Genomic DNA, 12,918 nt, shown 5'->3' with positions numbered 1-12,918 from the left:
GGGGTGGAGCCTTGTCGGCGGCGAGAGGCTCCTCGGCCCTCTCCCCATTGAGGAGTGTTGCGGCTCGTTTCCTGCCCTGCCGCCATGTCGCTGCCGCCGGAGAAAGCCTCCGAGTTGAAGAAGATCATCCACCAGCAGCTCGTCAAGGTGGGTCCCTTGGTGACAGCAGTGCCCGCTGAGGCGGGGGTAGGGCATGCAGCGTGCTAGCTCCATCGCCTTGCTTTTATTTTCCCTACTTGTGGTTTCCAGGCGCTGTTGCGCCTTCTGGCGTTTGCGCACCCTTCCGGGGGGCCCGCAACAGTTCGAACTGCTGTCCCGCGTGCGGCCTATCTCCGCGTCGTCTCCTACCGCCTCCGGTCCTCTCTCATTTTCTGTTTACCGGGCTACAGGGTGATGGAGCTGAGGCCCGTCCCCGGCCACCTCCCCATGGCTTCTCTCTGTCAGGCGCTGCCTCGTTCAGGGAGAGGACGGCAGCAGTTTTCGGCGGCGGGGTCTGCACCCTGGGCCTGGGGCTTCATTTTGAACTGACGGGAAAATAAATATGAATGCTTTAACTCGCGCATCACGAAGTATTTCAAGGCGTGGTGGCTGTGGCCGTAACGTTCTTCTTGTGTGAGAAACAGCTTTACAAATCCGTGCAGTTTGACAGCTGAGGTGAAGGACAGAAATTCTTTAACCCCCTTTTGAGCACAGGAGGAGCTCGCAGTGGAGATTTACTACTTTTGCACCTTACCTATGAGTACACAAAGGTGTATTTTTCACCTTAATCATACAACCATAGAATAGTTAGGGTTGGAAAGGACCTTAAGATCATCTAGTTTCACACACCACCACCCCCCGCCATGGACAGTGGCACCTCACACTAGAGTGTTTTTATTTAACAAAAATAAGCTATTATCCTAAGTTTGAATTTTGAGGGAGGCAGCAACCATTTTGTAATAGATTTGCAGACCTTTTTGTGAGGAGGGAAGTTCAAGGCGGGGGATACTGTCAAGAGCAGTGAAAATGCGCAGGTTCTGTATGCCCATAACTTTTGTAACTGGTAGAGCTTTAGTGAGATAGTGACTCATTTGATCAGTTCTGAAAGGATTAATGTTTTGGTGTAGTTAATTCTGTGTTCCTAGGAGAATAGACTTAGATTTTAGAGAATAGAGTGACTGTTTAGTCACAGCTGCTACCGTAGAAAGAGCAGGTGTTTGTAGCATATAGTGAATTTTCTTTCAGATGGATGTCCATGGCAGGATAAGAGAAGTTCTTGCTGAGACTATACGTGAAGAGTTAGCACCTGAGCATCAGCAGTTATCCACAGAAGATCTGATAAAAGCTTTAAGACAACGAGGAATCATTGATGATGTTATGAAGGAACTTAAATTTGTAACTGTAAGTAGTTTTTGAAGAGTTAAAATATTTTTGTTCATTTCTCTTACTGACTTAGATTTAACAAAGTCAGAACATGGTACTTTTAAAGGTTTATAATGGTTTTACTGATTTGTGACGTAATAGAAGCAGAACAGCTTAATGCATATGCTAAAATTGGGTTAATGGTAATACTACATCATAAATATTTGTTCAATTTGTTGCATCTTGAGTACTAGAACAGGGCATACCTGATGAATGGCATTTGGTTAAAACAGTGGATTATTTAGTTTTTAGAAGACTGCCGTAAGAGCACTGTTGCATCCCTTGATGCCTCAAAAAAAGTCTTTAATTGTAATTCCAGGATGGGAATGAAAAGGAGAGGACTTCAGCTCCAAAACCATCAACACATTTCATTGACAGAGAGCCACCAGTTTTGAAAAAAAGTATGTTGTTTATTTATTTTAATATTTGGATCCTAGTTTTGAGAGAAATTTGAAGTTATGACTTTTGGACTCTGAATTAGTAATCCATTACTGACGTAAAGGTAGATGTTCTTCCTGCTTATATAGAGGAAGTAAATTCATGTAAGCAGCAGAAATTAGTGTCACATAAAATACAACTTCTTTCTTTATTTCATTATTTTACATGAAGATAACTTCCATACATTGTAAAATCACTTTATCCTAAGCACTTGTCTCAAAAATGTTTCTTTTTCCTAGTATCCTATTAGTTAACTGATGTTTATTATGCATTCTAAGATCTGTTTGTAGTCTCTTCATTTTTATTGCTACACTTTACAGCTAACATTGACCCAACACGGAGGTATCTTTACCTTCAGGTTTTGGGTGGAAAAGCTTTTCTGGAACATCTTCAGGAACCAGAGCCTCTGCCTGGCCAGATCTGTTCTACCTTCACTCTGTGTTTACATTTTCGAAACCAGCGCTTCCGTTCTAAACCTGTAGCCTGTGCCTGTGACCCAGATTTTCGTGATGGTTTTTTACTTGAAGTACACAAGGATAGCCTAGGTAAGGAATATTGTGGGTTTAAAGCTGATGCTGTTGGGTTGTTTTTTTCCGACTTGAGAGTTTTGTGAAATGTTTACAGCTCTTTAGTGGATTTCTTTCCTATTTTTTATCATGTGTTCCTCAGGAAACTGATTACAGTATTAGGTTATGCCACTTTTAGGTATTTCTCTACTCTGGCCTCCTCTTCTTTTTTTTGAATTTGACCAACTTGATCCATAATTGACAGTAAGATGATAGTCTCAGCTAAGGTGGCTGTTTGTGCTGACAAATGAAGAAGAGAAATTTGAATTTGTAATCACGTGGAAGGGAATCTGCAGTGTGAGTTCAGTTTGCAAACACCTGCACAAAAGTCAGTCATCCACAGCCTGCATTACCGTTCTTCTGTTGGTAGCCAGGGAACATGGTAGGAGCTAAGTATGTTCTGAAAAGACTTCTGAATGTTGACTGAATCCTGTAAAAATCCAGGGTAGCTTATGTGACATCAGGAAACACAGAGAAAGGCAGAGTTACTGCAGTTGACAAGGGAGTGAATATACCACAGATGCAAAAAACCCCAGATTTGTTAATTCTACTGCTCCTGGAGATATTCATATTGTAGAGTGAAGCTTAACTACAGGGAAAGTTGTTTCCTAAATACTGATGTACAGTTAGTTTATGTGATGCATTCCAACTTATTAAAAGAATATTTTTCAATTGCTTTTCATAAATGGTCCTTTAATATTCCTTATTTTCCTAAATGCTAATTCCATTTTAATTTTTGTAGAGTTGAAGCAGTTACATTTGAGTATTCAGCTATAGGAATCTTTATCTCCTCTGTAAATTAACTGTAACCTCTCTGTAGCTAGGTCCTAAACTGAGTTTGATTTTAAGATGGGATCATTGCTTACACTCCTGGACATGAGATTTTTCTTAAAGTGCGATGTATTCAATGAATGTAAATGCATACTTTTTAATTCTGAGGAAGATTTAGGATGATAATATTCTTGCTGTCTTATCTTGGTTTAATAATGGCAGGTGATGGAAGTAAAATGGTGGATGCAACCACTATGTTATCTATATGTGATCCAGTGCATATGGTGCTGATCAAAACAGACACGTTTGGTGAAACAACACTAGTAGCATCCTATTTCTTGGAGTGGCGATCTGTCTTGGCTGCAGAGAATGGCATAACAAATGTTGCTGTTGAACTCCTGGGTGTAGGTAAGGATAAATAATAAGGCTGTAATGATGGCTTTAAAATACTGGGTACTGGGCTTGCTTGTAAGCATAAAGTGGTACTTATGATGTAGTTTAATTTTAGTTCAACTCATAAATCACTATCAGGCATCCTTGCAAAAGGGGTATTCCATACCATAGAACATCAAGCCCAGTATGTCAACTGGGGAGAGTTGGCTGGGGGGGGTCAATAATTATTTGGAGATGGGCTGGGCATTGGTCAGTGGGTGTAGTACTGTGCATCACTTCATGTTTGGTTGTTTGGTTTTCCTCAGGGGCGGGGTTTATTCCTTCATATCTATTTCATTACAGTATTATCAATATTATTATAATAGCATTATTGCATTGTTATTATATTTTACTTTATGATGAAAGCTACTAGGAAGAAAATCATCCCAGCCAAAACCAGGACAAGGGCCTTGGATAATTATCTCACATCTACTTGTCTGCTTTTTTTGCCATATTATGCTTTCTTACAGCCTCATTTGAGTTTGAAATTTAAATAAAGATGCTTATTTTGCATTTATTTAAAGATGTTTAGTTATTTTTTTGTAATTATATAGCTAACATTTATTGTAGTTATTTGCTCCTGTTTGGTTGAAATGTCTTCAGTAAATTAATTTTGAGAGAATTCATTAAAATTTATTTTGATTAAAAGGTACAGAATCGAAGGTTTCCGCTGGTGTTTTAAACATTCGACTAGAAATGTATCCACAACTTGATAAGATGCTGTCTCCAGAAGTAATTAATACTCAAGTAAGTAATTTCTGGGAGGGCTTGCTTACTTTTTTATTGGGGGGCGGGGATTAGTGTAGATGTTGAGGGCTGTGGGTTTTTGAGTGTTTGCTACTTTGTTTTTTTCCCTTTAAACTTAAATATAATCACCTTTTTTTAAACCACTTTTGTTTACACTGAACATTACTTTGAATTATTACTTTAGTAGTTTTTCTGATTACCTGTATCAAAACTTCAAGAAGAAAAATATTATACCTTTATTTTCCTCAAGTACTGTATGTTTTCTTGCTCTCTTTCCCATTTGAAACAATAATTTCAAGTCAGCTGTTCTGCCTGGAAAGCCAGTAAATTTTGGCCTGAAGGTACATGGAGATGCTCTTCTGCACATCAAAAGCTCATCAGTCCTTCTGTGCAGAAATGCATCACTTCGGATGACCACTACTTCAGTCAAGCTTCACATATGAGCCTGCAAACAAGAAATGTAGCTTGAGGTTTTAGCTCACTGGATTTAATTTAAAAATACTGTTATTCAGTATTTGTGTACCACACTTAAGGTTTATTTCACATATGCCAGGATTTCATGTTAATGTACTTATTATGTTGTTTGGTTTGGTTTTCTTTGGGTTTTTGGGGGGGGGGGGTGTTTCCCATTTTTTTTCTTCTGTTTTGGAATTCATGTACATGTGATTTGTTTGTTTTTCTTACTTGCAGTTTGCTTTGGAACGTCAGAAAACAGCAGAAAAAGAACGGTTATTTCTTGTCTATGCTAAACAATGGTGGAGAGAATACCTACAGATTAGGCCTACACACAGCACAAGGCTAGTAAAGATTTTTGCACAGGTTTGTAAATTGTACAACTATACCAAATCTTTAAGTTGCCTTCTTATTTTTTGATTTATTGTGAGGTTTATATGTATATGGAATCTCTATAGATCTATGATGTGGTTACATTCGGATCAGGGCAACATGTGGTGTATCATGCAAAAAAAAGAAATTTGTAACTTCTGTTTGTATATTGAAGCGTAACAGCATAATGCCCACAGAAGGGTTGATCTAACCACCTCTGGTGTAAGAGGTGATAAAGCCTGTTTAGTCTCACAAATGCCCAAGACTTAACTTATGCATGCAAACTATTTCAGACAAATTTTATATCAGATAAAATACAAAACATGCACTTACTAAATCTACTAGAACATATGTGCACAATATTTGAGCTCTGTGTGATCTGTAAAACAATCTTTCTGGTTAATGTGTGATCTGTAAAACAATCTTTCTGGTAATGTCTCATAACAATAGACATAATTATTGTAGGGTAATAAATTACTGTCAATTGCTCCATGGTAATTGTTCCTCAGTAAAAGAAATGGTATGATCCTTGCATTTTTCATGCTATGACTTTAGCTTGTTAGTGGCAGTTTTCCTAGCACAGATAATGCACAGTAGCTTATTATCTCAAAGTAACATCCTGAAGTGATCTCTGCGTACTCTTCAGTGAAGCAGCAGCTTCCATTCTGGCTGTACTGTAAGTGTTCAGTAGTGATGTGAGCTTTCAAATCCTAGACAGCAGCTGAGGCCTCACCCAGTCAGTAAGTCACTCCATCCCAGTGGGATGAGGGAGACAGTAGAAAAGGCAAAAGTGAGGAAAAAGTCATGGGTTGAGATAAAGATGGTTTAGTAAGTGAAAGACAGTAAGGAAGGACAAGTGGGAAGAAAGGGATGCAAAGACAGTCACTTGCCACCTGCCACCAGCAGGATGATGCCCGGCTAGTTTCCAAGCAGGGATGAATTTACAAGTCTGCTTCCTATACCCACTAGTTTTATTGCTGAACATGGTACAGAATATCCCTTTGGTCAGTTCAGCTCAGCTGTCCTGGCTGTGTTCCTTACCAGCCTTTCATCCACCTGGAAGCTACTCTGTGTGGGGCAAAACAAGCAACAGAAGGTTTCAGAGCAGAGTATATAGAGAAACATACCTAATTAGATAGGGAATTCTAGAACTGAGAGTTTGGTTAGGGACATGAGGTAAAAATGGGATTTTTCCTATTTCAAGAATAAAGCAAGGTGTGAATTAATGGTATTCTACTTTCTGCACCCAGAAATCTACAGTAGACCATCATTTCATGAAGCTGCAGAGATTTAAAAGGCTTTGATCCCTTTTTTTAAATGTATTAACATCAAAGTACCAATTTAGGCAACTAAGGAAGAATTTTGTACTTCTTGAAAAAGTTTTAATAGTTGATAATCGGAGTATTTCCCTGCAGCATGTAATAAGATAGACCTTTTTCCAGTAATTCTTTCCTTTTCCCAATAAATTAAAAATTCTTAGTATTATTACTATTTTTATATAAATCTAGTTATTTTGTTGGGAGTAAATTTTTTTTTTTTTTTGGTGTTATGACAAGGGGTAGAGTATTCAAATTCAGAAGCTAATAGACATCTTTTAAACTCGAATCAGTTCCTAAATGTTTAATGCTTTTTTTTGGGTTTGATGTGGGTTTGGGGGGGGGAGGGGTGTATGTGATTTGTTATGGTTTGGTTTTTTGCTTGATGATAATGTGTTTTGCTTGATGATAATGAAATTAATAGTGGGTGGTGCATGAACAGTTCCTCATCCATTTACGAAAATGGATTGCAGCCTGTGCTGCTCCAGGTAATTGAACATGGAGTCCAGAATGTCCTTACAAGTGGCAGAACAAGCAGAAAAATGTAACTGTAATGATCTTGTGTCTTAATTCAGAAGTATTTTTGTGTCTTAATACTTTTTGAGTGATATTATTTCAGGGAGAATATATCCCATTGCAAAGAAGACAGTCTTAAGATGAATCTTTTGTGATATTTTCATGCATGATAAATAACTGTATTTTACATTTTCAGGATGAAAATGGAGTAAACCATCCGGTATGTTCATACATCAGACCACTTCGAGCAGGCCGGTTGCTAGACACACCTAGACAAGCAGCACGATTTGTCAGTGTCCTGGGTTATGAAAGAGCTCCTGTCATCGGAGGAGGTGGTGGCAAACAAGAACAGTGGTGTACCCTTCTTGCTTTTTTATGTAGAAACAAGGTATGTGAAAATAGTCCTTGTGTGACACAGTAGGTGGTATCATATTCTAACTGGAGCTGGTGATTTAAAACAGGCTGCAAATACATGGATTAAATAAAATTTGGAGAATTATGTTGCAATAACTTGTTTAAGATATTTTTTAAAGAGAAACAGATGTTAAATAGACAACAAGGCTTTGGAACAGACTTTCTTTACTGCTATTGTTTGGGTCCATTCCTCAGTACATCTGGTTGACAATGAGCTTGTTTGCGTTCATTTGCTTTTCGAAGATCCCATATAATTTGGTGAACCTCTGCTAGTGTGCAGGACACTGGTTTAAAATCTGGACTAATCCAGGAAAAGTTGAAAAAGTCTCAAAGTCTCTTTTGCTGGTTTTTTTTTTAGATGGGCTAAAATATACTGACAATCTTTACATTCCATTTTTGCAAGATGGGGGTTTTTACTAATGGTTTCAACCTAGTTCTTGGTGATTTGACATTTGTATCATAAGACTGTAATAAATGAAACAAATTGTAACGCGTTCTGGATCATAGCTTTTCTGTTGTATGGCTAAAAGTAATAGCAGTCTCTTTTAATACCTCTTTGGAGTGGTCGATGCTTTTCATTGCCATAGAGAATCTTCTGTGTTCAAAAGTAATGCCACTAACGTGTTTGTATTGAAAAGTTGTCATCTTCTTGGCAGCAGGAGCTGTATCCCAGGTTTTAAATCTGTCTCAAAGGCCTCACAGAACAGGCTTTAGCTGTTGCCTCTGAATATCGTATCATGCATAGGTACCATATAAAGGCATCACTTGCTACCTGCTGGCTTTCAGATGGAGATGATGATAGTGACTTTTGAGTTTGAGGGCCATTGTGTTTGGAGGCATAGAGAAAAGGTTTCCTTCAAGGCAGAAGTGGAAAGCTGTATAGAAAATAGCTGAATTTAGCCCCTTACACACCAGCTGGATCATTATTATTTTTCTTGTGGGAAGTAGTGTGGCATTATTAAACGAACACAGATTCACTAGAAACTTGGTTAAACCTGCTTTCCTGCATATTTCACTTGTACATTACTGTAGGGGAAGATTGTGTTATCTGTGTAATGAACAGATACATCCAAGAACACTGAATTTTATATTTTCAACATTCTGAATAGCATCAAAGAGCCTTATGCTTCCACTTCTGTATGCTGTGCTTTGTATTATGAAGGCTTTGTTGCACGAGTTTTTGTTCTTACTTTACAGCTACTGTTTGTAAAGGACTTGAGACAAAGAATACTAGACATCATATTCAGAAACTTTTATGTGAATTATCAATGGGAGTAATGTATTTATGAAAGAAATGGGTTTTCTGACTGAGGCGAAAAGCAACTTTACATGTGACTTTCAGCTGCTTTAGAGTTAGATCTGTGAGGGGGGTTGTTTTATCTTTGTTTAATTTCTCAACTTTGCCAACACATTCAAGGCAGTGAAATAACAGTAGAATTACATTTTACTAAGTGACTAAATTTCCTAACTGTGTGAAAATACCACGTAATCTCTAGTACTATGTCAGGTATTTGCCTTATTTACATACGCTTTTATGTTTAATTAAAATGTGGGGTTTGTCTTCATGGGTCTATAGATTCTGGTTTTGCAATACTTGAAGGTATCTTCATAATCATAAGAGATGTTTTCTAGCTTTAGTGATATTTGAATAAAAAATATAGTTATTATTTGAACATACATTATTTATTTTTAAATAGATTTATTCTGTTACAGAAAAATAAAACCTTAAAAGCCCAACTTCTCATACGTGCTTTAGGTAAACAAGAGAGAAACATGATGTATTAAATGATGGTTAGAGAAATACCACTTTTTTTTTTTTTTTCTTTAAGATTTAATACACACCTGATACTCAAGCCAGTTTACTATTGTTTACTGTCTAGGGTGACTGTGAAGATCATGCTAACCTTCTGTGCAGTCTTCTGCTTGGGTTTGGATTGGAAGCCTTTGTATGTGTTGGAACAAAAGGAAAAGGAGTCCCCCATAGTTGGGTAATGACTCTTGGAACTGATGGAACAGTTACTTTTTGGGAGAGCTTAACAGGGCATAGGTGAGTAAAAGGAATACAAGAAAAGTGAACAGTGCATTATCAAAGCGAACAGTATGTTGAGGTTTGCATGGGATATTTGTTGGGCTTTTTGTGGTTTTTATCTTTACACTCTGTCATGCAGCTGGAATGTAATCCAGGTGAGTTTTGTCTTTGAATCTTTTTTCTGTATACTGCTTTTGTTTGGAAAAGAACTGGTTCAGTGTGAGCTGAAATATTTCCACAATTTGTAATGCAGTTCTCAGTAGCTTTAATACTGTATAGTAACTGTCTTGCAGTAGCTGATTCCTATTGAAGCTATCACTGCCACCATTTGTAAAGAAGGAGATAAAACCTGACGTTATTGTTTAGGAACCAGTATTTTTTAACTTGCTTCATCTGTGAAATCAGTGTTATATTACATTTTTCTCCTGCAAAAATCTGTGCAAGTCTGAGATTCTCACTTGAGTCATTTTAGAAGGGCACTTACAGTTCTTCTGTGTTCCAGAGCTTCTGGAACCTGTTATATCCAGTGTTGAAAATGAGCGATTCTGTTTTGACACTGTTTAGGTATCCTGTGATTACCATTTGAAGACTTATTTCTCCAAATGAGATGAATAGTGGGAAAACTGTATGGGTATATTGTTATCATTGCAAAATTTAATTGCTGTTGAGTTCAATTAGCTTATTTGTCTAGATTTAAAGAAAAAAAAAAAGGGATGTATTAGTTTATTGTATGCTATGTTTCCAAAATGTGCATAATTATTTTTCTGTAAATAAATTAATGCCATTTTGGGAGGATGAAACCCCCCCAAACTTAACAAATTTGGCTTACAGTTTTAGAAAGAGAGATGGCTTGTATCTGACCCATCTAAGTATTTTTACTTTGCCTTGAAATAAGGTGTATTAATAAGACATTGAATGTTTTTGGTTAGGTACATCCACAGACCTATCAAGCCTGATGACCCTCCATTAGTTGAACAACCCAAGCCACTGTATCCTTATCGCACAATAGGTTGTGTCTTCAACCATCAAAAGTTCTTTGGAAATTGTCAGCCGTCTGATGCTGTGGAGGTCTGTGTGTTTGACCTGCATGATGGATCTAAATGGAAACCTATGAGTGGGGAAGCAATAAAATCTGTATGTCCACCTGGATCAACATCTTCAGTTCCCCCTTTCCCTCCTCTGTGTGATTCCACAATAGATGCTGCGATAGCAAGCAACGAGATAGAGTTGCAGCTGAGACTACTGGTCTCTGAACACAGAAAGGTAACACTTTTAAAGATTGTGGTTGATCTGTTGTGGTAATAAAGGTGCATGGGTTTACAGTTTTCACTTGTTTTAGGTAGCCATTTGTTACTTCAACATACTTGTATCTTTGCAGCATGTTTTCCATCAGCTTTTTCAGAAATGTGGTATGTGAAAAGTCAAGTAATTGAAAAATTATTTGGAAAGACTGTACTGAACTAGTTTAGACATCATACTTACTGTTTGCAGTGGTGATTGGTAGCCTTCTGTGTGGGCTCTTCCCCCCACCCTGCCTTTGCCTCTCCTGTGTCTGATCTTCAGCTTACTGGCACCTGCAGATTACCTGTGAGTGGTCTGTAAAAGAGCTGGGAAGACCAGACCTGGTTGGTGGTGGGCTTTGCCTATCCACCACAAGTGGTTTTGGTTCCTAGATAAAAGCAAGCTTTCAGCTTCCATGTTCTTACTCTGACTGCTTTGTAAAATCTGAAGGTATTTCTAGAAATAAGTTTTGTCCTATATCAGAATTTTTACATGTAATGTGCCAGAAATTAATCTTCCTGTGCTGGATATGGAGGAATTAATATTTTAAATCCCTGGTAAATTATGTCTGGTTTTAATGTTTGGGTTTTTTGGTTTAGTTTTTATTTCACCACACAATGTTCAGCCTTTGGGGTGTCATTCTCAGAGCATGAGTCTCATGTGATGTTGAACACATAATGTGGTAGATTTTTCTCCCTTGTTGCATTTGTGGGATGGTAGGAGGAAGGTACGTGGAATCTGTATGCGTTTTGGGGAGCTACTGTGCACTGTTTTTTCAGAAGTGGGTTTCCCTGTGAGACAGTTCTGAAAAATGTGAGGTTTTTTTTAGTTGATCTTTCCCATATATTTTTTGCTATGTATTTATGCACTACCTTCGTACATTTCATGCAGAGATACTGTAGCTAAAACATCTAGTTTCAACTCTGCTGGTCTTGTTTTGGTCTAGTACTTAATTTCTTGCTCAGTGTTTGATATTTTGTTGGTGGTGTTTGGTTATTCCAGCTGGTGTGTGAGTCAATATCAAAATCATACTGCTTCTCTTCCATTAACTACAAATTAAAGATTTGTCATGGATTTATTTGAATCTATACAATATACAAGCTTAGTCATAGCCTAATGTTCATTCTGCACACTTGTCATCATTCTGTGAATTGCCTCACAGGATCTTGGCCTTTCTACTGTTTGGGATGACCATCTATCCTACCTGTTGTCACCGGCGCTAGCAGCCTATGAGCTGGAACGTGCAACAAGTATTTCTGCAGGAAATGAAGAGTTTCAGGACGCTGTAAGACGAGCAGTACCTGATGGTCACACATTTAAAGGGTTTCCAATCCATTTTGTATACAGAAATGCCAGGAGAGCATTTGCCACATGTCTTCGGTAAGTTTAAATATAAAGAGATACATACATGTGTATGTTAAAAGTAACAGTACTTAACTCTGAATTGCAACTCTTTTGCTTGAAATTTAAAGAAAATTGATTTTGTTAAATAACTGAAGGAAGAGTTGTGTATGTAATGGGTCATGGGGTTACAGAGCTTTTATGTTACATTGAGTTCAATGATGATAGACTTCTCCTGGGTTAAATTAAACATTGAGGAGTTAATTTCTCTGCACTTGTTACAAATGATCAGTGATGGCCTTGTTTTCCTCCAAGGCAACAGTCCCTGCGCTGTTGAACAATATTATTATTTGTAGTGACAGACTAATGACGCTTATTGTTATTTAAGGGTTGATCACAGTTGAAAAAAAAACCGCACATATGTAATTGAAAATTTTAATAATAGCTTAGTAATATCTGTTACTCTTGTTTTGCTTTTTTACAGGTCTCCTTTTTGTGAAGAAATAATCTGTTGTACGGGAGACCAAGTGCGACTTGCGGTTCGTGTACGAGTGTTTGCATACCCTGAATCTGCATGTGCTGTTTGGATCATGTTTGCTTGTAAATACCGTTCTGTCCTTTGAAAAAAAACACCAAACAACCCAGCATCATTCCTACCTTCTTAGATCTGCAAAATAATGTATAAAATTATGTAATTAAAAACTAGTATTGTATTTTATATAAATGCCACTGATTTTTGGATACTGTGTGTTCATTGAAGAGGATTGTGTACACAGTAATGATTGTATTTATAAAGAGAATTTATTCTTATTTTTAATAAAAGTTACTTTTAGTACTTAAA

General features: G+C 37.6%; 1 protein-coding gene across 2 annotated transcripts; it reads left to right on the top strand.

Annotated features, from left to right (window-relative positions):
* Positions 1-9: 9 nt before the first annotated feature.
* CEP76 (centrosomal protein 76) lies at positions 10-12,918 on the top strand. 2 transcript variants are annotated; one of them, XM_061448832.1, is made up of 12 exons: positions 10-147; positions 1,225-1,380; positions 1,721-1,802; positions 2,160-2,384; positions 3,399-3,584; positions 4,258-4,355; positions 5,046-5,174; positions 7,209-7,400; positions 9,307-9,473; positions 10,385-10,718; positions 11,899-12,116; positions 12,562-12,918. In XM_061448832.1, exons 1-12 carry the CDS (start codon positions 85-87, stop codon positions 12,698-12,700), a joined length of 1,989 nt encoding a protein of 662 aa, XP_061304816.1. In that variant the 5' UTR covers positions 10-84; the 3' UTR covers positions 12,701-12,918. The 2 variants fall into 2 exon arrangements, with proteins under 2 accessions (XP_061304816.1, XP_061304817.1); XM_061448833.1 differs by lacking the exon at positions 10-147 and adding an exon at positions 497-739.

This window comes from Pezoporus flaviventris, unplaced genomic scaffold, assembly GCF_033815535.1.
Source record: "Pezoporus flaviventris isolate CSIRO_AGI_PZ_B2104156 unplaced genomic scaffold, CSIRO_AGI_Pfla_v1 ptg000007l, whole genome shotgun sequence".
NCBI lineage: Eukaryota > Metazoa > Chordata > Aves > Psittaciformes > Psittacidae > Pezoporus > Pezoporus flaviventris.
The sequence above is the reverse complement of the archived record's forward strand: the minus strand, read 5'-3'. Positions and strand labels throughout refer to the sequence as shown.